Source organism: Hyperolius riggenbachi, chromosome 7 (assembly GCF_040937935.1).
Source record: "Hyperolius riggenbachi isolate aHypRig1 chromosome 7, aHypRig1.pri, whole genome shotgun sequence".
Classification (NCBI taxonomy): domain Eukaryota; kingdom Metazoa; phylum Chordata; class Amphibia; order Anura; family Hyperoliidae; genus Hyperolius; species Hyperolius riggenbachi.
In genome coordinates, this window is record NC_090652.1 from 27,907,483 (window position 1) to 27,931,406 (window position 23,924).

A 23,924-nucleotide genomic window follows, 5' to 3' on the forward strand; every position below is an offset into this window, starting at 1 on the left:
ATTTTGTAAGTTTGTCCAATGACAAAGAAATGAAAGTCTCAGAACAGTATCATTTCAATGGTAGATTTATTTTAACAGTGGCAGATAGCACATCAAAAGGAAAATCGAAAAAATAACCTTAAATAAAAGATAGCAACTGATTTGCATTTCATTGAGTGAAATAAGTTTTTGAACCCTCTAACAATAAAAGACTTAATACTTAGTGGAAAAACCCTTGTTTGCAAGCACAGAGGTCAAACGTTTCTTGTAATTGATGACCAAGTTTGCACACATTTTAGGAGGAATGTTGGTCCACTCCTCTTTGCAGATCATCTCTAAATCCCTAAGGTTTCAAGGCTGTCTCTGTGCAACTCTGAGCTTGAGCTCCCTCCATAGGTTTTCTATTGGATTAAGGTCCGGAGACTGACTAGGCCACTCCATGACCTTAATGTGCTTCTTCTTGAGCCACTCCTTTGTTGCCTTTGCTGTATGTTTTGGGTCATTGTCGTGCTGGAACACCCATCCACGACCCATTTTCAGTTTCCTGGCAGAGGGAAGGAGGTTGTCGTTCAGGATTTCACGATACATGGCTCCGTCCATTTTCCCGTTAATGCGATTAAGTTGTCCTGTGCCCTTAGCAGAAAAACACCCCCAAAGCAAAATGTTTCCACCCCCATGCTTGACGGTGGGGACGGTGTTTTGGGGGTCATAGGCAGCATTTTTCTTCCTCCAAACACAGCGAGTTGAGTTAATGCCAAAGAGCTCTATTTTGGTCTCATCAGACCACAGCACCTTCTCCCAGTCACTCACAGAATCATTCAGGTGTTCATTGGCAAACTTCAGACGGGCCTGCACATGTGCCTTCTTGAGCAGGGGGACCTTGCGAGCCCTGCAGGATTTTAATCCATTGCGGTGTAATGTGTTTCCAATGGTTTTCTTGGTGACTGTGGTCCCTGCTAATTTGAGGTAATTCACTAACTCCTCCCGTGTAGTTCTAGGATGCTTTTTCACCTTTCTCAGAACCATTGACACCCCACGAGGTGAGATCTTGAGCCCCAGAGCGAGGTCGATTGATGGTCATTTTGTGCTCCTTCCATTTTCGAACAATCGCACCAACAGTTGTCACCTTCTCTCCCAGCTTCTTGCTAATGGTTTTGTAGCCCATTCCAGCCTTGTGCAGGTCTACAATTTTGTCTCTGACATCCTTGGACAGCTCTTTGGTCTTTCCCATGTTGGAGAGTTTGGAGTCTGCTTGATTGATTGATTCTGTGGACAGGTGTCTTTTATACAGGTGACTAGTTAAGACAGGTGTCCTTAATGAGGGTGACTAATTGAGTAGAAGTGTCTAACCACTCAGTGGGAGCCAGAACTCTTAGGGCCCTTTTCCACTAGCAGTCGCTAGCGTTCGCGCTGAACGCTAGCGATTGCTGAATCGCAATTCCGCCGTTTTCCCGACGTTTGCGGCCGCGATTTTGCTATGCTATGCACTGCATAGCAAAATTGCGGCAAAAGTCGCTCCGCGGCGCGATCGCAATCAAGTAAAAAACGAATCGCGGTAGTGGAAATGACCTACCGCGATTCCTATGTTAAAAAGCAAACCGTAGCGATTGTAAAATCGCTAGCGGTTTGCGGTTTTGCGATTTGCGCTAGTGGAAAAGGGCCCTTAATGGCTGGTAGGGGTTCAAAAACTTATTTCACTCAATGAAATGCAAATCAGTTGCTATCTTTTATTTAAGGTTATTTTTTCGATTTTCCTTTTGATGTGCTATCTGCCACTGTTAAAATAAACCTACCAATGAAATGATACTGTTCTGAGACTTTTCATTTCTTTGTCATTGGACAAACTTACAAAATCAGTGAGGGGTCAAATAATTATTTCCTCCACTGTGTATGTATTATATATATATATATATATATATATATATATATATATATATATATATATATATATATATATATATATATATATATATATATATATATATATATATATATATATATATATATATATATATATATATATATGTTACTTGTTATAGTTAGTTTTTCATCTCGGATCCGCTTTAAAGGGGAACTCCAGTGAAAATAATGTAATAAAAAGTGCTTAATTTTTATAACAATTATATATAAATGATTGAATCAGTGTTTGCCCATTGTAAAATCTTTCCTCTCCCTGATTTACATTCTGACATTTATCACTTGGTGACATCTTTACTGCTGGCGGGTGATGTCAGTGGAAATAGCTGTAAACAGCTGTTATTTCTCACAATGCAACAAGGCTCCCACAGAAACAGTGCCAAAAAAGCAGTGCCAGTGTCAGGACCATGGTCCTGACATCACACTGTGGGAGGGGTTTTACCACTATATCCGCCATACAGAGCCCCCTGATGATCTGTTTGTGAAAAGGAAAGATTTCTCATGGGAAAGGGAGTATCAGCTACTGATTGGGATGAAGTTCAATTCTTCGTTACGGTTTCTCTATAAAGTAATCATGCAACCTTAGAAAAAAAAAAAATCAGATACCTCAGGAGGGTGAAGTTTCTGGATCCTAATGAGGCTTCCCCCATTCTCCTCACCCAGCTGGATCCAGCCCTGGTGCAACAGTGCAGAACAATAATATTTACAGCAGCCCTGCATGAGGCGTCCGCACAGTGGAGCAGACCCGATGGGGCTCAGGTATTTCTGCCGGAGCCTGAGGAGAAGCTGATACCGCGCCTGCGGGAGGCGCCGGACAAGCGGGGGTTCCAGGACGAGGGTAACTTCTTAGGGATCCAGAGATTTCCACCTCCCTAGTGTTTTTGTTTTTTTTTTTTATATTTTTTTTCTCCCTTTCAGGGACACCTTAAAGAGAACCCGAGGTGGGTTTTAAGAATGCTATTTGGACACAGAGGCTGGTTCTGCATACTATCACCAGCCCCTGTTACGATACTGTGTCCCCCTGCGCTCTGCTGTCCCCCAGAAAAAAACGACATGCTAGCGACATGCAGCTTGTTGCTAGCCGGCTGTTTACATCCAGGCTGTCATTTACTGCCACTCCCCTGCCTCCTCTATAGCGCCGTTCCCCGCCTGCAGCCCTTCCCTCCCCGCCTCCATAAGCTGATTGGAGGGAAGGGATGCAGGCGGGGAGCTAGCAACAACAGCATTTTTTTTTTCCGTGGGTCCTGGGGGGGCATGGTGTTGTAACAGAGGCTAGTCATTGTATGCAGACCCAGCCTCTGTGTGCTAATAGCATTCTTAAAACCCACCTCGGGTTCTCAATAAAGGGACTCCGAGCACCTCTCATGGGCATGCCTTTAAGACAGACGACTTCCAACAAAGTGGTGCTATGACCCCTCTGGAGGAGCCTCTTGCAATGGCCATGTATGTCACTTCCTCTTCCTGCTTCATTCAGTGATGCAGTTCTTTAACAGAGAAGACAGGGGTGACTCAGAAGTTATAAAATAGCCAAGATGGCAGCTACGATTTTTAAATTGAAATCGAATGAAAACTATTTGGTGTAGAACGGCGATTCAGGCATCAAATGAAAGAGGAGAGCACAAGCTACATAAAGGTATGCATCTGTAAGTACTTTGCAGTACTGGTCAGAGTCTTAAAGGCATACCCATGAGAGGTGCTTGGAGTCCCTTTAAAGAGAGTCTGAAGCGAGAATAGATCTCGCTTCAGGCCTCATAGCTAGCAGGGGCATGCGTGCCCCTGCTAAAACGCCGCTATCCCGCGGCTTAACGGGGGTCCCTGTCCCCCCAAACCCCCTCCGTGCAGCGGGGGAGCGCTTCCTGGTTGGGGCAGGGCTAACCGCCGCAGCCCTGCCCCATGCGCGTCTGTCAGACGCGTATCTCCGCCTCTCCCCTGCCCCTCTCAGTCTTCCTTCACTGAGAGGGGCGGGGGAGAGGCGGCGATGCGCGTCTGATAGACGCGCTGGGAGGCAGGGCTGCAGCCGTTAGCCCTGCCTCCAGGAAGAGTTTTCCCTACGACCATTTTACGACCAACTTTTGCGGGGGGTGGGTTGGGGGTGAAGGGACCCCCGTTAAGCCGCGGGATAGCGGCGTTTTAGCAGGGGCACACGTGCCCCTGCTATATATAAGACCTGAAGCGAGATTTAGTCTCGCTTCAGTGTCTCTTTAAAGAACAGTAGTGAAAATTAAGTAATGCATAAAACATTTTTTTACAGTATTCATTGATAAATAGTTTAGTCCATTGTAAAATTGTTCCTCACCGGTTTACATTCTGAAATGTATCACAGACGGCATTATCTTTAGCCCTTTCAAGTGATCTCTACGGAATGTTTGTTTACTGAGAGTTCCGAAGCCAGTCCAAAATATACCTGGTCCAATATAAAGCAATACATATTGTAGATACAGGAAGTGTGTAGGATACTGAAACCAGGATAAAAATAATGTAAAAGTGGGTATCCTGAATAACAGGGCTTCTTAAAGAGAAACCATAACCAAGAATTGAACTTCATCCCAATCAGTAGCTGATATCCCCTTTCCCATGAGAAATCTATTCCTTTTCACAAACAGACCATCAGGGGGCGCTGTATGGCTGATATTGTGGTGAAACCCCTCCCGCAGTGTGATGTCCTGACAGTTACCTGTCTGTGGGAGCCTCATTGCATTGTGGGAAATAACAGATGTTTCCAACTGCCAAAAAAGCAAGCAACATCTCCTTCCAGTGACATCACCTTCCAGTAGTAAAAAATGTCACCATGTGTTAAATGTCAGAATGTCAATCAGGGAGAGGAAAGCTTTTAAGGTGCCCATATATGGTACAATTTTTCATTTTTCCGATTTAGATATTTTAGTTCGATTATTCGAATATAAAATTTTTTCCATCATGTCCGATCAGGTTTTTCTCGAAAAAACGGGATAATCGTTCAAATTTCTTGATCGAAAATTTTTTTTCAACTTTCATTCGATTCGATCATTTAGATCGAATAAACGGGAAAATCAAACATTTTTATTGTATCGTGTATGGGCAGCATTACAACGGGCAAACACTGACTAAATCATTTATACATAATTATTTTAAAAGTGAAGCACTTTTTTATTACATTATTTTCACTGGAGTTCCTCTTTAAAGTTTCTGTCTGTTCCAATTTTGGGGGTTACTCTGGATACTGGGATCCTTACAGTTTTTTTGGAATTACTGGTAGTCTTGCAGTAACCTTCCTGAGACTCTGTGTGTCTAGGCCAAGCATGGGCAAACTTGGCCCCCCAGCTGTTAAGGAACTACAAATCCCACAATGCATTTGCCTTTATGAGTCATGACTGTGGCTGTTAGACTCCTTCAATGCATTGTGGGACTTTTAGTTTTAGCTGGACTTTTAGCTGGAGGGCCAAGTTTGCCCATGCTTGGTCTAGCTCTACTTGAGATGTTGAATTGGAAAGCCCTTTTGCAATCGCAAACAAACCTTCTAGAGACTCCAAACTGTTAAGCCTGGTACACACTTTCAACTATGATTGGCCAATCACTGACCAATTTTATCACCTCTATGTATTATGAGGATTTAACTTCACAATCTGCTCATAGTATTCGATATCTGTTGACCCTCATAGTATATGGAGGTGATTTTATGCCTGGAATAGACAATGAGGTTTTTTTTTTTTTTTTTTTTTGCAGATTTACTGGCCTACCTTGTATGCTAACCCATTTATCCATTGTGCAGCGATGTGTAATATGTTGGCGCTTTATAAGGACAATAAATAACAACCCTATGGGCCTGATTCACAAAGTGGTGATAACTCAGTTATCACGCCTAAAAGACTTTAGGCGTGATAACCTTTGCACCGCTGAGTTAGCACCGCTTTGTGCTCTTTATCGCGCGCAAAGTCCCCTGCGCAAAGTTTTGCGCATAGGGTTTAATGGGCCCTTCACACGAGTTTCTTCTTATCATGCCTGAACTGAGATTAGGCGTGATAAAGGGCTTTTCACTGGCGTGCAAAGTGTTTGCACTGCTTTGTGAATCAGGCCCTATGTCTGCTTCCAGGAAAGCAGGGAGTAGACACACTGCATATTTATTGCAGGATTTGTATCATCTGTAACACAGAGGTGTTTTTCTTTAAAGGTTAGTTTGCTGTTGCTTATCTTTTAGAACAGAGAGGATCTTCTGAGTTCAGGTCTTCTTTAAATACAAAAAAAATGAAGCTGGAAACTATTTAATTAACTCTCTTCTGGGAGGGATTGCTTTCAGGCAACACTAGATTTATTAAACTAGTATTACCACATTCCTATTCACCTTGTTTTTTCGAGATTTCCAAGAGCTTCAATTTTGATAAAAGATCAGTTTGTCTATATTCAGTTCACAGCGTTGCCCTTTGGGTTAGCAGCAGCTTGTTCCAGACCTGGACTGCTTCCTTTTGGTAGCCTTTTCTTGGGAGTCTGTGATCTCTCACATGGATGGTGTCATTCACTGTGAGGGTCGGTGCACACATAACATGAAAAGCTGTTTGTTTTTTGTCATGTTTTATGTTAATGTTGTGTGTGTTTTTTGGTGCGTTTGCAGTAATTTTCTTTTCTGCATATGCGCTTTTCAAGCGTTTTGTGTGCGTTTTAATGCATTTGTGGTTCGCATATAAACAAGGCATATGCATTTTGTATGCGTTTTCATTTTGCATTTTATGCAAATCGCTAGGAAGACAACCGGAAGCAGAAAGACATCACAAAACCATTTTTTTAAGCAAAAACGCATAGGAAAATGCATGGAAAACGCATACCATTGCGCTTCCATTGACTGTCAATATGTGCGTTTTTCATGCGATTTTTGCAGATTATGCAACAAAACCTGCGCTTTACAAAACGCACACATCAAAAACGCATATGCGTTTTTGATATGCGTTTTTTTTCCTGCAGCCCATAGACTTCCATTAGCAGCAAAAAGGCAGCGTTTTCCAGAATGCTAGCGTTTCTGCTAAGTGTGCACCCAGCCTGAAGGATTTAGGATGGGTCATGAATCAGGAAAAATCGGTTCTTCTGGACACGGGATTCAGACTTTACTTCTTCCTCTCGAGAAACTATCCCTCCTGATTTAGAAACCAGCCAAGAGTATAACAATAATGAAAATGATGTCCCCTCAAGGAAACCTTACAGCTTGAATTCAGCAGTAAGGAGGGCCCAGGGCAGGAGCAGAGTTCTTCAGTTGTAAGTTCTTACCCAATGGGAGGGCACTTAGCCAAAAGGTCTTGTCTAGAGATTTCTATCAGACCCTGTAGTGTGGAGGATTCCCTTTTGTGGTGGATAATTCCACAAAAATCTACAGTGAGGGGTAGAATGGTCAGTGAGGATTCCAATAGTCTTCTCTCCCCTCATTTTAATTCCCGGGTCTTTCAGAAGACAGTTTTATCCTGATCGCACTGTGTTGGCCAAATAAGGTCTGTTTTTTCCTACTCCATTCCCTGACTGTAGATTGTCCATGGCATCTTCCCCCTGCAACAGGATATGTTGCGTCAGGGTCCGGCATTTCATCCGATCTTCATCCACTAATGAGGAGAGGAACGGACAACGCACAGAGTTGTGTAGAACCAGCATGAACCTAACTTTGTACTCACCTTGGGCAGCTCTTCTTCAGGTCAGGTATATTAAAGCTTTGATTAAAAGGCCAGGATGTTCGGGATCAGTTCTGAGCAAGATATCTAGGCCTCACAGAGCAATACCTGCCTGTAGGGGGTACCTGATCCTAATGTCCTCTTCATAGGTGTTCAGGAGCAGCTTTGAGCCTTGCCTCGGTCGGCAGTGCAAGCGTGTGTGACTTGCACGGCACAGAATGAGCGGTACATGACTATTATCTCACGTTAAAAGAGAAAGGTACCATGCTTTATTTTTTTCAGTCACATTGTTGGTGGAAAGTAGAATGGCAATGAGCCATGTTTAGGCGGGGCTTACACTGCAGTGCTCTCCTCAGAAACCCTTTCAGCCGGGAGACATGAAATAGTAGCTGGGGGAGGGGGGGGGGGGGGGAATTTAGCCAGGTGGAGCTCCTAGGTAAAAGAGCCTGGGAAGAACAGTGAAAATAATTGGGGGGGGGGGGGGAGGGCGGGGGCAGAAACCACTTGCCAGTATCATGTACATTCTACCCACATTCAAATTCACATGACCATGCAAGTCAATGAAAAGACTTGCGCTTGGCACATAATTTTGGATGTGGGGAAAAAAACAAACAGCAGTCAGGATAAAATGGCAGACCACTTGCAATTCCTGTCGCCGAAGTGTAGCTGCCGTCAGCGGATCGTCAGTGACCCGTGTCACAGGGTTAAAAATGAACTGCATGGAAAATCGTCATTTTCAGGACTGATAGGTGTGCACCGTGCTTCACCTGCATTGTGCTGTGCACGGTAGCCAAGAATTGCACACGGTCCCCGATCCTATCCTGCTTGTTCATTTTCTCCTGCACCTGAAATCTCGTGGCAAGTGTGAGTTATTTTGTTGATTTATATTGTCTTGTGAATTTGGATGCTGGGAAACAGCCAGTGTTCTCTCCAGGCCTTTTTAGCCGGGTGCTCCACCCGGCTAGTTTTGGTGAGCACCCAGCTCATTGGCTCACCTCCACCTATGCCTTAAGCAGAATTGTGCAGGGAAGCGCCAGCCCTGCATTCTCTCATCTTGCCCCACCCAGCTACTTTTTCATGCCACCCGGCTGGAAAAAATTCTGGGGAGAACACTGCTTATGGTTACACTGTATGATTCCGAGGATGTCCTTGCCTGCTGTGTCTGGTGCGCAGGGATCCTTTAGTTGGGGGAGACTTGTGAGCGATATCTGTAGGAAAATTGATCAAACTGCCACTACATCTAGCATTGTCCTCATCCATGAGGTAGAGTTATACAGTAGGTGTTCTCTGTATGCCATTTTGTGGTCTGAACCAATGGGAACGGTATCTCTACCGTTATGTCAATGGTCAGGAGTACGGTGGTATCTTGTTGGTTTACTTTTCCACCATTGGTTGGTGTAGACGAGCGCAAAACGGCATCCCTCTCGTCTTAGCGATGTTACTGTTCCTTGAGGAAGCCCAGCCTGGCAAAACGCGACGCATCTGTGGCGGGGATCTGAACAGAGGCTCATACTTACCTATTGCACCTTGCACTTTCTCTGGCTATTCATGTTGGGTTCCTAGTAGTCTTCCATTATTTTCACCTACTGTTTTCAGGCACACCACCTTTATGTTGGTCTCTTCACTGGTACTCTTTGTCAGTGCATGCTCTTATTTCTTGTGGTTTTTTTTTTTGTTTTTACTCACCTGTCCATAGTGAGCTGTCTCGCTATTCTATGATATGTATGTACTGTACGTATATTACCTACTTTTGTTTGTTCAGGTCACTGCAGTTTCACAGCACTTGTTCTGATATAATGCAATGTTATTGGTTGTATATGGCATTCCTGGATTATTGTACTAAGCACTTTGGATTTCCTACCAAGGTACCTCTCGTTATAACCTTGATGACATGTTACATATTGATGGCCCCGCCTTGCTTAGCTCTGCTATTTTAAGTGGTTTTTATTCTTGTGGCTGTTAAATAAAGTTGCTGTTCTGATTTTTCATTATTATACCAGTTTGGTGCGTTTTTGTTTTTTTTTGTTTTTTTTTTAAGGCATAGCCCTTTTACACTGGCGCAGTGCGGTGGTTCATTTTTACCGCACCTTACCGCTATGCTAATGAAAGCCTATGGGTACAAGTCGCTGATCTTCTCATACCGAAGTTACCGTGCAACCTCTGCGATGAAGTGCAGCAGACTGGAAGTCATGTAAGTCTATGGCGACGCAGGGTTTGTCATAATGTTGACGTAGTGGTGCATATGCGCGGAAGCGTATCTTTACAATACTCTTATCTCCAAAACAGGAAGTGACCGCAATCAAGCGTCACTTCCTGTTTGGATCCCGGCCAGAAGGGGATTGCCACATACTAACGTGGTAATCCCCGAAGTCCTGTTTTTAGGGGGCGAGGTGTGGCCTCTGGTTGTCCGCAACGCTGCTGCCAATACACAGTCTGAAGTCGGCCTCAGTTTTTATGGTCTGTATGTTTCTTATGCCGTTCTGCACATCCTGGTTGGTTACATATTTAAAGTGATTATTTCATGAGATGGTGCTTGTCCAATCAGGTGTGTGGCAGTTAGCGATGTTACCAGTCAGCAGATCCATTTTGTATCTCCATGGTTTCCTATTTAAACCATTCTGTGGCGTAGACCAGCGCAAAATTGCTTCCCTCTCACCAGGGCTGTGGAGCAGTTTTTGGGTGCCTGGAGTCGGTGGTTTCATATACTGAGGAGTTGGATGATTTTTGTATCGACTTCACAGCCTTGCCTCTCACCTCAGACGCTACACTACTCTCTTCATAGACCAGCAGACTACTCTCCTATTGTCATGGATTTCCATGGAAGCCATTTTGTTGTCTGAATCGGCACAAAATGGCTGTATTCTTGCCTGTGTCCCATCACTGACTGACAGCTTTACCTCCTCAGGAAACAAAATGGTTGTTAACACAGGCAGCCAGCCCCCCTTCAGTCTGCCGCGGCGGGATCGGGGACCTCTTTAATGATTTGCTTAAACACGTCTTCCATTCATTAATAACCATTTTTTCCCCATTTTAATGAAGGCGGATGACACAAAGCAATTTGCGTATCCGTGAATGAATTACGCTGGATTCCCGTGAAGTCCGGGGCGTCTCCCAGCCTCCGTATTTAGCGGCGATCCTCCCCTGATGTGGTGAATGCATCACGCCACGTTATCGTATTATCCTTCTTCACGCTCATTTCCATTTTAAACCAGAGTGAGAGGGGCTGTCAGGCTCAGTTACCATGGAAATACAAATAATCTGATGACATCTTCTGGAATGCGTCTGTGATTGGCCTCTCCGGTGATGTCACGGATGCTAGCACCTTAACCCTTGTGCCGCACTGGAGCCGTGACATGCCGGAAGAAAGATCGGCAGCAGGTGTAACACTGTGTGGCACGTAGAGAGGGTGGCGATACTCTGCAAGGGAAGTGAGGGGGGGCGATGCTCTGCAGAGGAAGAGAGGGGGCGCAGGCTCTGCAGGAGGTGCGATGCTCTGCAGAGGAAGCGAAGGGGTGCGATGCTCTGCAGAGGAAGCGAGGGGGCGCAGGCTCTGCAGGAGGCGCGATGCTCTGCAGAGGAAGCAAGGGGGTGCGATACTCCGCAGGGGGTGTGATGCTCTGCAGAGCAAGAGAGGGGTTGCAGACTCCGCAGGGGGTGTGATGCTCTGCAGAGGAAGAGAGAGGCGCAGGCTCCGCAGGAGGTGCGATGCTCTGCAGAGGAAGAGAGAGGCGCAGGCTCCGCAGGAGGTGCAATGCATGCTATGCAGAGGAAGCGAAGGGGCGCGATGCTCCGCAGAGGAAGCAAAGGGGTGCGATGCTCTGCAGAGGAAGAGGGGGGGCACAGGCTCCACAGGAGGCACAATGCTCTGTAGAGGAAGAGGGGGGGGCACAGGCTCCGCAGGAGGCTCGATGCTCTGTAGAGGAAGAGAGGGGGGCACAGGCTCCGCAGGAGGCTCGATGCTCTGTAGAGGAAGAGAGGGGGGCACAGGCTCCGCAGGAGGCTCGATGCTCTGCAGAGGAAGAGGGGGGGCACAGGCTCCACAGGAGGCACAATGCTCTGTAGAGGAAGAGGGGGGGGCACAGGCTCCGCAGGAGGCTCGATGCTCTGTAGAGGAAGAGAGGGGGGCACAGGCTCCGCAGGAGGCGCGATGCTCTGTAGAGGAAGAGGGGGGGCACAGGCTCCGCAGGAGGCGCGATGCTTTGCAGAGGAAGAGGGGGAGGCACAGGCTCCGCAGGAGACGCGATGCTCTGCAGAGGAAGAGAGAGGCGCAGGCTCCTCAGGAGGTGTGACCCTCTGCTGTGCGCTTTGCTGGTGAGGCAATGCTCTGCAGAGGGCACTGTGCCATGCACCAGGCCCGGGGCCAGCGCTCTGCCAGAAATAGGGGGCTACTCTGTAGTGAAAGAAAAGCTAGCAGCCTGTAGGCAGTCTTGTATTTTCTCTGTGTTGCAGGGGATGCTCTGCAGAAGGGGGAACAATGCTCTGCAGCACACAAGGGGGCGTGTCAGGATCGTATAATAGGTCTTATGACTGTACATTTAACCTGTTGTGGAGCCAGCATGGCCCGGTGACCAGCACCAGGTGCAATGCTCTGTCCTGTCTCTCTGGCAGTGCCGGGTCACCGCCGCCGTATAACAGAGGATCCCTGACAGACATAGGAGGGGTGCCTAGCAATGCTGTGCAGCGTAATGTCTTGCCCCGCAGTCAGCGATGGGTTAACGGAAGCAGCGAGCAGCTCCTGGCATGAATATCTATAGCAGTGAGGGGGCAGTGTGTGTGTGTGTATCTCTCTCTCACGCCCCCCTCACACCCTGCATCATCTCTTTCCGCAGAGCCTTCAGATAAAGGCAGAGGAGCAGCAGAGGCAGCCACTCTCTATCCAGCCACGCTCCCAAGACATGACAGCACGCTGCAAAGGTAAGATAGGCTTCTGCTATCAGGGGGTGGATGGAGAATGCTGTGCTGGGGGCCTCCTGTACCCCGAGTCTCACATATAATCCAAAGTGCAGAGGTTCCAGCAAACCCTCGCTGCAGGCCACATCTAGACATGTCCTAACTGCACACATAACCGTACCTGCATACAGAACCAGAGATTGAGTAATAGCCTCTATCTATACTTACCTGGGACTTCCTCCAGCCTCACGAAATCCATGGGTTCCCTCGCTGTCCTCCCCGGCCGCTCCATTCTGCTATCTGGCCCAGTAATTGGACCAGCCTCGCTCTTTAGCACATGCCTCACTCGGCCGGTAGCGTCCTGTGCCTGCGCATGACGGCAGGAAGGTGAAGAATAATACGCGTAGCCGAGGCCAACTCTTAGTCGGCCGAAAACTATACTAACCCGCGGCGGGGACCAGAGGACACTGCAGGGGGCTTCGGGTAAGTGAAACTTTTGTTTCTTTGCCAGGGTTAAGGTTCCCTTTAATCTCCCGTACCCTTTAAAGGACAACTGTAGTGAGAGGCATATGGAGGCTGCCATATTTACTTCATTTTAAAGGGAACCTAAACTGAGAAGGATATGGATTTTTCCTTGTAAAATAATACCAGTTGCCTGACTCTCCTGCTGATCCTATGTCTCTAATACTTTTAGCCACAGCCCCTGAACAAGCATACAGATCAGGTGCTCTGACTGAAGTCAGACTGGATTAGCTGCATGCTTGTTTCAGGTGTGTGATACAGCCACAGAGATCAGTAGGACTGCCGGGCAACTGGTGTTGTCTAAAAGGAAACATCCATATCCCTCTCAGTTAAGGTTCCCTTAAAACAATAGAAGTTTTCTGGCAGCCCTGCTGATCTATTTGGCTGAAATAGTGTTTGACTCACACACCTGAAACAAGAATGCAGCTAATCCAGTCAGACTTCTGATCTGCATGCTTGTTCAGGGTCTATGGCTAAATGTATTAGAGGCACAGGAGCAGCAGGGCCGCCAGGTACAAATATGGCAGCCTCCATAGCCCTCTTGTTACAGCTCTTTATACCTTGCAGGTGGTTCTGGGTCACCCTGAGCTGTCTCGGTATTGCTATGTTTTTAGTGTTTGATCTGATCATCCCATCAAGGTTCCCATACACTTACCAATGTTCCTATTTGATTCCCTGCCAGTTGAATTGACCTGCAGAAAATCCCTCTTTTGGAATCCAGTCTCTCTTTCTTCCCCATTTGTCTCTCTCAGGACTGATGTACAGATCTGTGTGAATACAGTAGGATCTCGTTACAGTGATCTCTGGTATAGTAAACTGAGTCTTCAGGTCCCAGCAACTGTGTCTGTATTAATATACTCTGTATGACCAGTTCTGAACTTCTGAAATAGTAAACTACCGGTACTTTTCCTGGTCCCTTGGCGTTTACTATAAAGGGATTCTGCTGTATATTTATTGGTCTACTGCAAAATGTGTTTAATTGGCTCTAAACTTTATTCCCATACTTTTAAATTGATATGTTTTATTTTCACGAGTTAATATGAAGTAAAATGAGTCAGGATAGAAAGAACCAGTGTGGTCTCAATTGTAAAACCTATTTTACTTCGTAAATTGTTATGGTATGTGTGACTTTGGGTGTGTTGGGAGTGTGATTAGGGGTGTGGCAGGAGCGTGGCTCAAGTGTCCTTACTTTTACTCCTTACTCTCCATGACACAGCCAGGCCTAGTATATACACTGTGCACCCCATATCACAGCCAGGCCTAGTATATACACTGTGCAGCCCATGACACAGCCAGGCCTAGTGTATACACTGTGCAGCCCATGACACAGCCAGGCCTAGTATATACACTGTGCACCCCATGACACAGACGGGCCTAGTGTATACACTGTGCACCCCATGGCACAGCCAGGCCTAGTATATACACTGTGCACCCCATGGCACAGCCAGGCCTAGTGTATATACTGTGCACCCCATGTCACAGCCAGGCCTAGTGCATACACTGTGCACCCCATGGCACAGCCAGGCCTAGTGTATATACTGTGCACCCCATGTCACAGCCAGGCCTAGTGTATACACTGTGCACCCCATGGCACAGCCAGGCCTAGTGTATACACTGTGCAGCCCATGACACAGCCAGGCCTAGTGTATATACTGTGCACCCCATGACACAGCCAGGCCTAGTGTATACACTGTGCACCCCATGACACAGCCAGGCCTAGTGTATACACTGTGCACCCCATGACACAGCCAGGCCTAGTGTATACACTGTGCACTCCATGACACAGCCAGGCCTAGTGTATACACTGTGCACCCCATGACACAGCCAGGCCTAGTGTATACACTGTGCAGCCCATGACACAGCCAGGCCTAGTGTATACACTGTGCAGCCCATGACACAGCCAGGCCTAGTGTATACACTGTGCACCCCATGACACAGCCAGGCCTAGTGTATACACTGTGCAGCCCATGACACAGCCAGGCCTAGTGTATACACTGTGCAGCCCATGACACAGCCAGGCCTAGTGTATACACTGTGCAGCCCATGACACAGCCAGGCCTAGTGTATACACTGTGCACCCCATGACACAGCCAGGCCTAGTGTATACACTGTGCACCCCATGACACAGCCAGGCCTAGTGTATACACTGTGCACCCCATGACACAGCCAGGCCTAGTGTATACACTGTGCACTCCATGACACAGCCAGGCCTAGTGTATACACTGTGCACCCCATGACACAGTCGGGCCTAGTGTATACACTGTGCACCCCATGACACAGCCAGGCCTAGTGTATACACTGTGCATCCCATGTCACAGCCAGGCCTAGTGTATACACTGTGCACCCAATTACACAGCCAGGCCTAGTGTATACACTGTGCACCCCATGACACAGCCAGGCCTAGTGTATACACTGTGCACCCCATGACACAGCCAGGCCTAGTGTATACACTGTGCATCCCATGACACAGCCAGGCCTAGTGTATACACTGTGCACCCCATGACACACAGCCAGGCCTAGTGTATTCACTGTGCACCCCATGACATAGCCGGGCCTAGTGTATATACTGTGCACCCCATGACACAGCCAGGCCTAGTATATACACTGTGCACCCCATGACACCGCCAGGCCTAGTGTATACACTGTGCACCCTATGACACAGCCAGGCCTAGTGTATACACTGTGCACCCAATTACACAGACAGGCCTAGTGTATACACTGTGCACCCCATGACACAGCCAGGCCTAGTGTATACACTGTGCACCCCATGACACAGCCAGGCCTAGTGTATACACTGTGCACCCCATGACACAGCCAGGCCTAGTGTATATACTGTGCACCCCATGTCACAGCCGTGCCTAGTGTATACACTGTGCACTCCATGACACAGTCAGGCCTATTATATGCACGGTGCACCCCATGTCACAGCTAGGCCTAGTGTATACACTGTGCATCCCATGACACAGCCAGGCCTAGTGTATACACTGTGCACCCCATGACACAGCCAGGCCTAGTGTATACACTGTGCACCCCATGACACAGCCAGGCCTAGTGTATATACTGTGCACCCCATGTCACAGCCGGGCCTAGTGTATACACTGTGCACTCCATGACACAGCCGGGCCTAGTGTATACACTGTGCACTCCATGACACAGCCAGGCCTAGTGTATACACTGTGCACCCCATGTCACAGCTAGGCCTAGTGTATACACTGTGCATCCCATGACACAGCCAGGCCTAGTGTATACACTGTGCACCCCATGACACAGCCAGGCCTAGTGTATACACTGTGCACCCCATGTCACAGCCAGGCCTAGTGTATACACTGTGCACCCCATGACATAGCCGGGCCTAGTGTATATACTGTGCACCCCAATTCAGACTACCGACCCCTCTCTCCCCTGGGAAAAAATCCACCTCCAATCATTACATGATTTGGGAGCGACACTGCAGGGGGGCAGGGCAGGGAACTTGCTCAAGGGCGCCTCCCCCGCAATGCACCCCGGGGAGTATATTCTCTATTATACCTCCTACCTAATGTAGCATGGATGTTAGATTCGGCTGCCTCACAAGATTCCTCAGTGGAATGTTGTGACACCCTATGTATAGAGGAGGCCCTGCTCTGTGTCCCAAGTTCAACTTTTGTAACCTAATAGCAAACCATTTACAACAAATTCCTTTGAGAATCCCTTCTGTCCTACCGTCCAGAGAGAAGCTTTGCATGTGTCCCCTATTCCCTGGTGTGAGGGTGTAACAGCCTGCGTGTAGAGTGTACTGTATGGATATTGTGTCCTAGCAGGAAGGGGAAGCAGCTCTGTTTCTCTAACCATCTCAGTGTACGGCAGGAAAAGGAGAGACTCCAGGCTCCTCCTCCAAGGGAAACACAATTGACAAGAAGTTTAAAAGGCCCCCACCCCCTGCAGCTCTGTATCCGGTACAGACGCTACATCCACCTGATCCACAGGCTGGCAACACCTCGCCAGTGACAGATTCAGTTAGACGCTATCGGTGACACCCACTCTTCTGTCCCCCGCAGTGTCGGCTCTCCCTCCCCCACCCCCCCATCATGTTGTGATTCATCAGATGAGTCACGCCGTCATTAGTACCTCGTGCCTCATTGACTGATGAACGGCTGACCCTCATTACCCACATAGTGAAGCGGCGGGCCTCCATCCATCAGTAGCCTATCCTACCCAATAAACTGTAAACTCAAAGCTAGTGGAGGTACAGTCTAATGCTGGGGATACACGGGTCGTTTCTGGCGCTAGATTCTGCGCCCGATCGTTTTTGCCACATGATCCCCACTTTATCCTCTTATCTTCCACTCGTTTTTCTTATCTTTTTTCAATTCACTTCAATGAGAAATCGAGTGGCAAATGAACGAACAGTGATCAGACATGTGGGAAATTATCTAACCATCTAATCAGCTGAAAAACGACCTCTGTATTCCCACCACAACAGTCAGGATGAACGAACCTCCCCGTTTTGCCCAAGGACTCTTTACTGAATAGGTGCTGGCTTACTGAACAGGCAGAGCCGAGGTTGAACTATGTGTAATCTGGCACCCACGTTTCTGCAGGCCCCTCTTGTACGGACGCAGGGAGGGAGCTGTTAGAGGATTGATGGGCCATATAGGTTTTTTTTTAATGTTATTGAGCAGTACAGATCTATTGGGGTGCCATATTCTCATGCAGATCTGGAATCTCTGAGTGATAGAATAATCTCCTCCTGGCGAGTCAGGCTTCTGTTGGCTCCTATATGGCTGCTTTGCACTTTAAAGTCAACCCGAGGTGAGAGTTATATGAAGGCTGACATTTTTATTTCCTTTTAAGCAATACCAGTTGCCTGGCTGTCCTGCTGATCCTCTGCCTCTAATGCTTTTAGCCACAGACCCCGAACAAGCATGTCATCAGGTGTTTCTCACATTGTTACATCTGACAAGATTAGCTGCATGCTCATTTCTGGTGTTATTCAGACACTACTGCAGCCAAATAGATCAGCAGGGCTTCCAGGCAACTTGTATTGTTTAAAAGGAAATAAAATATGGCGGCATCCATATCTCTCTCACATTAGGTTCACTTTAACCATTTGGGGACCGGCCGCCTTACCCCCCCTTAAGGACCAGGCATTTTTCCATGGTGGGGGGGGGCGCGTTTGGGGGATCAGGCAGCCAGTTCCCCAATGTAGCATCCTGGGCTTTGTGCCCCTCCCCCCCCCCCCCCCCCCTGCAGCCAGGTGTTCCCCCTGTAGCTGGCAGCCTTCACTCACCTTCCAGGCTCCAGCGATGAGCCGCAGTGGACCCCTCTGCTCCGGCCGGCATCTCAGGTCCTACTGCCACTCGGTTCCGGGTCGCAGCTTGATGACATCATCAAGCCGGGACCCGGCGCTGATGTCAGAGGGAGCAGAGATGCCGGCCAGAGAGGTGGGGAGCGCCGATCGTCGCAGCAACAACAGGGAGGTGAGTGGATCCTCTTCTTTCCCCCCTACCGCCGCAGCTGTTACTGGTGATCACTACGATCCGTCAGCAATCGTAGCGATCACGTGATCAGCAGCCATACGTGATGGTTGCTGATCACTGAGGGGAGATGCCAGCTGTCGTATGACCGCTTAATCTCCCCCTCCGGGTGCGCACGATGGCGTCATCGTGTAGCATCAGGCTAGAACGGCTACAAGTGTGGCGTAGGATCTACTGCAGGCGATCCGGAAAATGTTAAACGAATCAAGAATAGTGGCAGGTCGCTCTTCTGAACTTTTGCCCCAGTTTTGTTTGCGCCTATTTTAAGTAATCGGCTCAGCTGTTTTTCTTGCTGACTTCCACACAGTATCATCTTATGTCAGGAATTTGCAAGCCGTAATGTTCCTAGACTTAAAATTCTCTCATATGATCCACATAGTGAGGCCTGAGCTGGCTATTTGTCAGTCAGCTGTGAAATATGTCCCCCTCCACCCCCACCATTCCTTCCTGTCCATGTCCTGCAGATGTGAAGGGTTGTCTGCTGCACAGTACTGCATGCGTACAGTCCGTGGTGGTTGACTGTTTTTATCGTATGCAATGTGCAAGTATGAGAGCACTTGGGAAATAGTGATCATAGTATGGTAATCTTTGATCTGGCATTTAACAGAGTGGTGAGCCAGAGGACAGCTGAAACATTGATTTTTGAAGGACAACTGAAGCGAGAAGGATATGGAGGCTGCCATATTTATTTCCTTTTAAACAATACCAGTTGCCTGGCAGCCCTGCTGATCCTCTGCCTCTAATACTTTTAGCCATAGACCCTGAACAAGCCTGTAGCAGATCAGCGGTTTCTGGCATTATTGTCAGATCTGACAAGATTAGCTGCATGCTTGTTTCTGGTGTGATTCAGACATTACTGCAGCCAAATAACTCAGCAGGACTGCCAAGCAACTGGTATGGTTTAAAAGGAAAGAACTATGGCAGCCTACATAGCCCTCTCACCTCAATTGTCCTTCTAAGTAAGACAAGTTAAACCAGCCCAGGGACTAACTTGGTCTTGTCGATTATTTACTTTCTATGTCCTTGCCCTGTAATTTGCTATCCCAAACTTCCGACAGATTGTAAATCACGATCATTGAGGCTGGTTTTACACCTGAAATGTGGTGTGATGCTCCGCCCCTGACGCATCACACAAAATGCCTAACATATCACCCTGCATGTCATATGTGTGCCATTTCAGAGCTTACGACAATAATAATAAAGTGTGTGTCTGTGTCTGTGTCTGTGTGTGTGTGTCTGTGTGTGTGTGTCTGTGTGTGTGTGTCTGTGTGTGTGTGTCTGTGTGTGTGTGTCTGTGTGTGTGTGTCTGTGTGTGTGTGTGTCTGTGTGTGTGTGTCTGTGTGTGTGTGTCTGTGTGTGTGTGTGTGTGTGTGTGTGTGTGTCTGTGTCTGTGTGTCTGTGTCTGTGTGTGTGTGTCTGTGTGTGTGTGTGTGTGTCTGTGTGTGTCTGTGTGTGTCTGTGTGTGTCTGTGTGTGTCTGTGTGTGTCTGTGTGTCTCTGTGTGTGTGTGTGTGTGTGTGTGTGTGTGTGTGCGCGCGCCAGTAGTAAAGTTGATGACCCGCCGACTCATGGTGGATCAAACATTAACGAATTACACTGTGAATAGCAATCATTTCTTGATCTATTTTCAATTTTTAACTTCTCACTTTGCAGTGTATTGATTTATTTTATTTTTTCCCCCACACCACTATCTTTCGATAAAATTCCTCTTTAATGGGAACCTTAACTGAGAGGGATATGGATGTTTCCTTTTAAACAATACCAGTTGCCTGGCAGTCCGGCTGATCTCTTTGGCTTAAGTAGTGGCTGAATCATGCACCTGAAACAAGCATGCAGCTAATCCAGTCTGACTTCAGTCAGAGCACCTGATCTGCATGCTTGTTGAGGGGCTGTGGCTGAAAGTATTAGAGACACAGGATCAGCAGGACAGTCAGGCAACTGGCATTATTTTAAAATAAAAAAAAAATCCATATCCTTCTCAGTTTAGGTTCCCTTTAAACCTTGCCAAGGCTTTTGATACTGTTCCCCACAACAGCCTAGTGCAGAAGCGTAGTATACAGGACTATGAGAATATTGTGTATGTGGATAGAGAACTGGCTTATGGCTGGTTAACACTGCATGAGGTTTTGTTTTTGTGTTTTGTTTTTTGTTCCAGCATTAGGGATTTGAAAAGCTCTTGCTAAACTAATTCTATGGGGGGATTTTTATAAAATCACATTGCACAAGTGAGAACTCAGACATAGTAGCATTTACAATAGCAAGTGTGCACCAGCCCTTAGGCCTAGTGCACACCAGAGCGGTTCTGCTGCGGTTTGCGATCTGCTTGCGGGTGCGGATCCGCTAGGGTAATGTATCTCAATGGGGTGGGTCACACCAGAGCAGGAGGCGTTTTGTAGAAACGCATACTCCCGGGCTGCTGCAGATTTTGGATTGCGGATGCGTTTCTGCCTCAATGTTAAGTATAGGAAAACCGCAAACCGCTCTGAAAAACAGCACTTCAGATCGGTTTGCCAGGCGGTTTTTGTTACAGTAGCTGTTCAGTAACAGCTTTACTGTAACAATACATGAAATCTACTGCACCAAAACCGCTACACAAAACCGCAAAACGCTAGCTGAAACGCTGCAGAAAAATAAGAAAAAGCGTTTCAAAATCTGCTAGCATTTTGCGGATCTGCTAGCGGTTTTTGGTGTGCACCAGGCCTTACAGTTGATGGGGAAATATAGGACTTATCTTATGATCTGCGCTGATTTTTTAATATGATTTCTGTGTGGACTTTTGGACATTGTCTATTCTCGGCAGCGATCAAATGTTTGGTTTCCCTGGCATTATTTTGTATAATTTTGAAATTTAGTTTAGATTGTGTTTCTAGCTTTTATTGAACTCAAAATGTATACTAGACCCTTGCTTGGCACATTTTAAGTTACAGGAAAAAAGGTTATGAAAATTAATTGGATCACTTTTTGCACAGAAATCCAGCAGAAACTGAACGCTGAGGAGGTTAAGATGTGGAGTTTCTTATGACTGTTATGATGGTTTTTGCCCTCCTGGCCCCTCTATATTGAAGGGTATTAAGACTCAAAAGGTTGAACTTGATGGTCAGGTGTTTTTTCAACCTAAAAGGCCATGTAGCGATGACTGTGGTGTATCACTAATCTATTCTCCGTCTTCACAGGTTGCGGAAAGTGAGTGATAGGCAATACGGGAGAAGAGACGCTGGATCCTCGGATACTTTTGAACTCTTCGGTTTCCCATCTATTGAAGAGCTAGTCTATATGCCCCTGCAGTTGCCCGCCATGAATTTCCGCAGTCACCGGCTGCTTCGCCGATCTCCGCCGCCTCCTTCGACCATCTCCAGTAAGCCCACACCTGTGGGAGGGACTTCCACCAGCGGGCTGTCCAGCTTGAGCAGCATAGCCCAGATCAGCCCTTGCCTATACCTATCCAGCGGCAACGCTGCAGGCAGCCGGCAGGTCATCTACGCCCGCAACGTCACCTGCATAGTCAACGCTACTCTGGAGATCCCCAATTCCAACTGGCCAGACGTAGACTACATCAAAGTCCCGGTGCCTGATCTACCAAACGCTCCGCTGGCCCTCTACTTCGACTCCGTGGCAGACAGGATTCACCAAAACGGCAAGAGGAATGGCAGGACTCTGGTCCATTGTGTGGCGGGTGTGAGCCGTTCAGCCACTCTATGCATTGCTTACCTAATGAAGTACCACCGCCTGTCCCTTCTAGACGCCCACCAGTGGGTTAAAACCAGGAGGCCGGTGGTGCGTCCGAACGCTGGCTTTTGGCAGCAGCTCATCCAATACGAGAAGAAGTTGTTCGGCAAGAACACTGTACGATTGGTGCCCTCTCCACTAGGACTCATCCCAGATATCTACGAGAGAGAAACTCGTAATCTTATCCCCGTGTGGGGCTTCAGATAAATCAGAAGGGCTTTCACAAAGACTCTTGACTGGTACATCTAAATATTGAATGGCGGCCCTCCACCCACATTATTAGTTTGAGCATTTGGATTGAGCAGATGAAACCCTTTTTTTTTCTTTAAATGCATACAGGAATAGGCTTAGGACTGTAGCTGGTCAGAGAGATGCTAAAAAAAAATTGAGGTATCAGGTTAAAGGGGCACTATGGTGAAAATTATGATGTTCCATTATCATCACCATCAGTTATTTAATATGGACAGCATAAATTTCACCATAGAGCTTGTATTAAAAAAAATAGCTCTTAACACCAATTCTACTCTTCTACACAGCTGGTCTGTACCATTAAATCGGCTGTTTCTGATTGGGATGCGATGGGTGCCTGTTCCCTGCTCTCTCCTAACTGCTACCAGCCTTCTATCTCAATCTGCCACAGCTGATTTATAACTTGGTTCACACGCCGTGTGCTTCTCACATGTAGCTATAAAGTAACTAAAAAGGCTGCCAATTAGTTTCTTAGCTAGTTGCTTTATAGCTACATGTGAGAAGCACACAGTGTGTGAGCCGAGTAATAAATCAGCAGTGGCAGAGTGATACAGAAGACCGATAGCAGGTAGGAAAGAGTGTGAACAAGCTGCCATCGCTAGCCCATCAGGAAAAGCTGATTTAGTGGCACAGATCAGCTGTGTAGAAGAGTAGAATTGGTGTTAGGAACTTTTTTTTTTTTTTACAAGCTCTATGGCAAAATGTATGCTGTCCCTTTTTAATAACTGATGGTGGGGATAATGGAACAGCATACTTTTCGCCATAGTGCCCCTTTAAAGTGGATCTGAGATGAAAAACTAACTATAACAAGTAACTTGTCTATATATCTTATCTAAAGTTTAGATTTAGTTTACACAGCATAGCTATCTGCAAACAGCTTTAATAGAAAATTATTATTTCTTCCTGTGATACAATGACAGCAGCCATGTTGTTTGTAAACATTACACAGAGGCAGGCTTATCTGTATCTGTATCAGCCTGTGAAAAAAATCTAATCCCCCCTCCTCCCTCTGCCTCTGAAATCAATGGCTAGTAACACCTCCTCCTCCTGCTGCCCAGACTGAGCTCCCATGAGCCCTTGCTACTGCCAAGGCTCTCTGAAAACCTGTGGGCGTGGTTTATTTAGTTTATAGGGAATTAGAGTATTAAAACAAAAACAAAAAAGTATTTGGCTTGAGGAATGCCATATAAACAATGGGAAAGGAACACAATTATGCAATGAGTAAAAGTTCACCTCGGATCCACTTTCAGTGATGTAAAAAAAATAAATTGCTCCTGTACACATTATCCAAAAACTAAAATGGCCAGATCTCTTTTAAAGTGAACGTGTGGCAGCCCAAAAAGAAAAAAGATGCCTACCTAGGTAGAGGGAAGCCTCTGGATTGTCCAGGCTTCCCTACCTCTTCCTGGACCCCACCACTGCCACACATGGACCCTCTGAACATATCTGATAAGAGCTTATCGGATATGTTCCCGTGGGCGCCCCCCCCCCCCCCGCCGTTC

General features: G+C 47.1%; 1 protein-coding gene across 5 annotated transcripts in view; it reads left to right on the plus strand.

The window, feature by feature from the left end:
• The window catches only part of DUSP14 (dual specificity phosphatase 14), a 38,009-nt gene extending 15,342 nt beyond the window's left edge, over nt 1-22,667 (plus strand). For 3 of the 5 annotated variants that reach the window (XM_068246547.1, XM_068246543.1, XM_068246548.1), the window contains exons 2-3: nt 12,350-12,434; nt 21,621-22,667. In XM_068246547.1, the coding sequence (XP_068102648.1) occupies nt 21,721-22,380 (660 nt within the window). In that variant the 5' untranslated portion in view covers nt 12,350-12,434; nt 21,621-21,720 and the 3' untranslated portion in view covers nt 22,381-22,667. Of the gene's footprint in view, nt 1-12,115; nt 12,277-12,349; nt 12,435-21,620 lie in introns of those variants that run through there. The other 2 variants (XM_068246546.1, XM_068246544.1) reach the window with 2 other exon arrangements.
• The last annotated feature ends 1,257 nt before the right edge of the window (nt 22,668-23,924 follow it).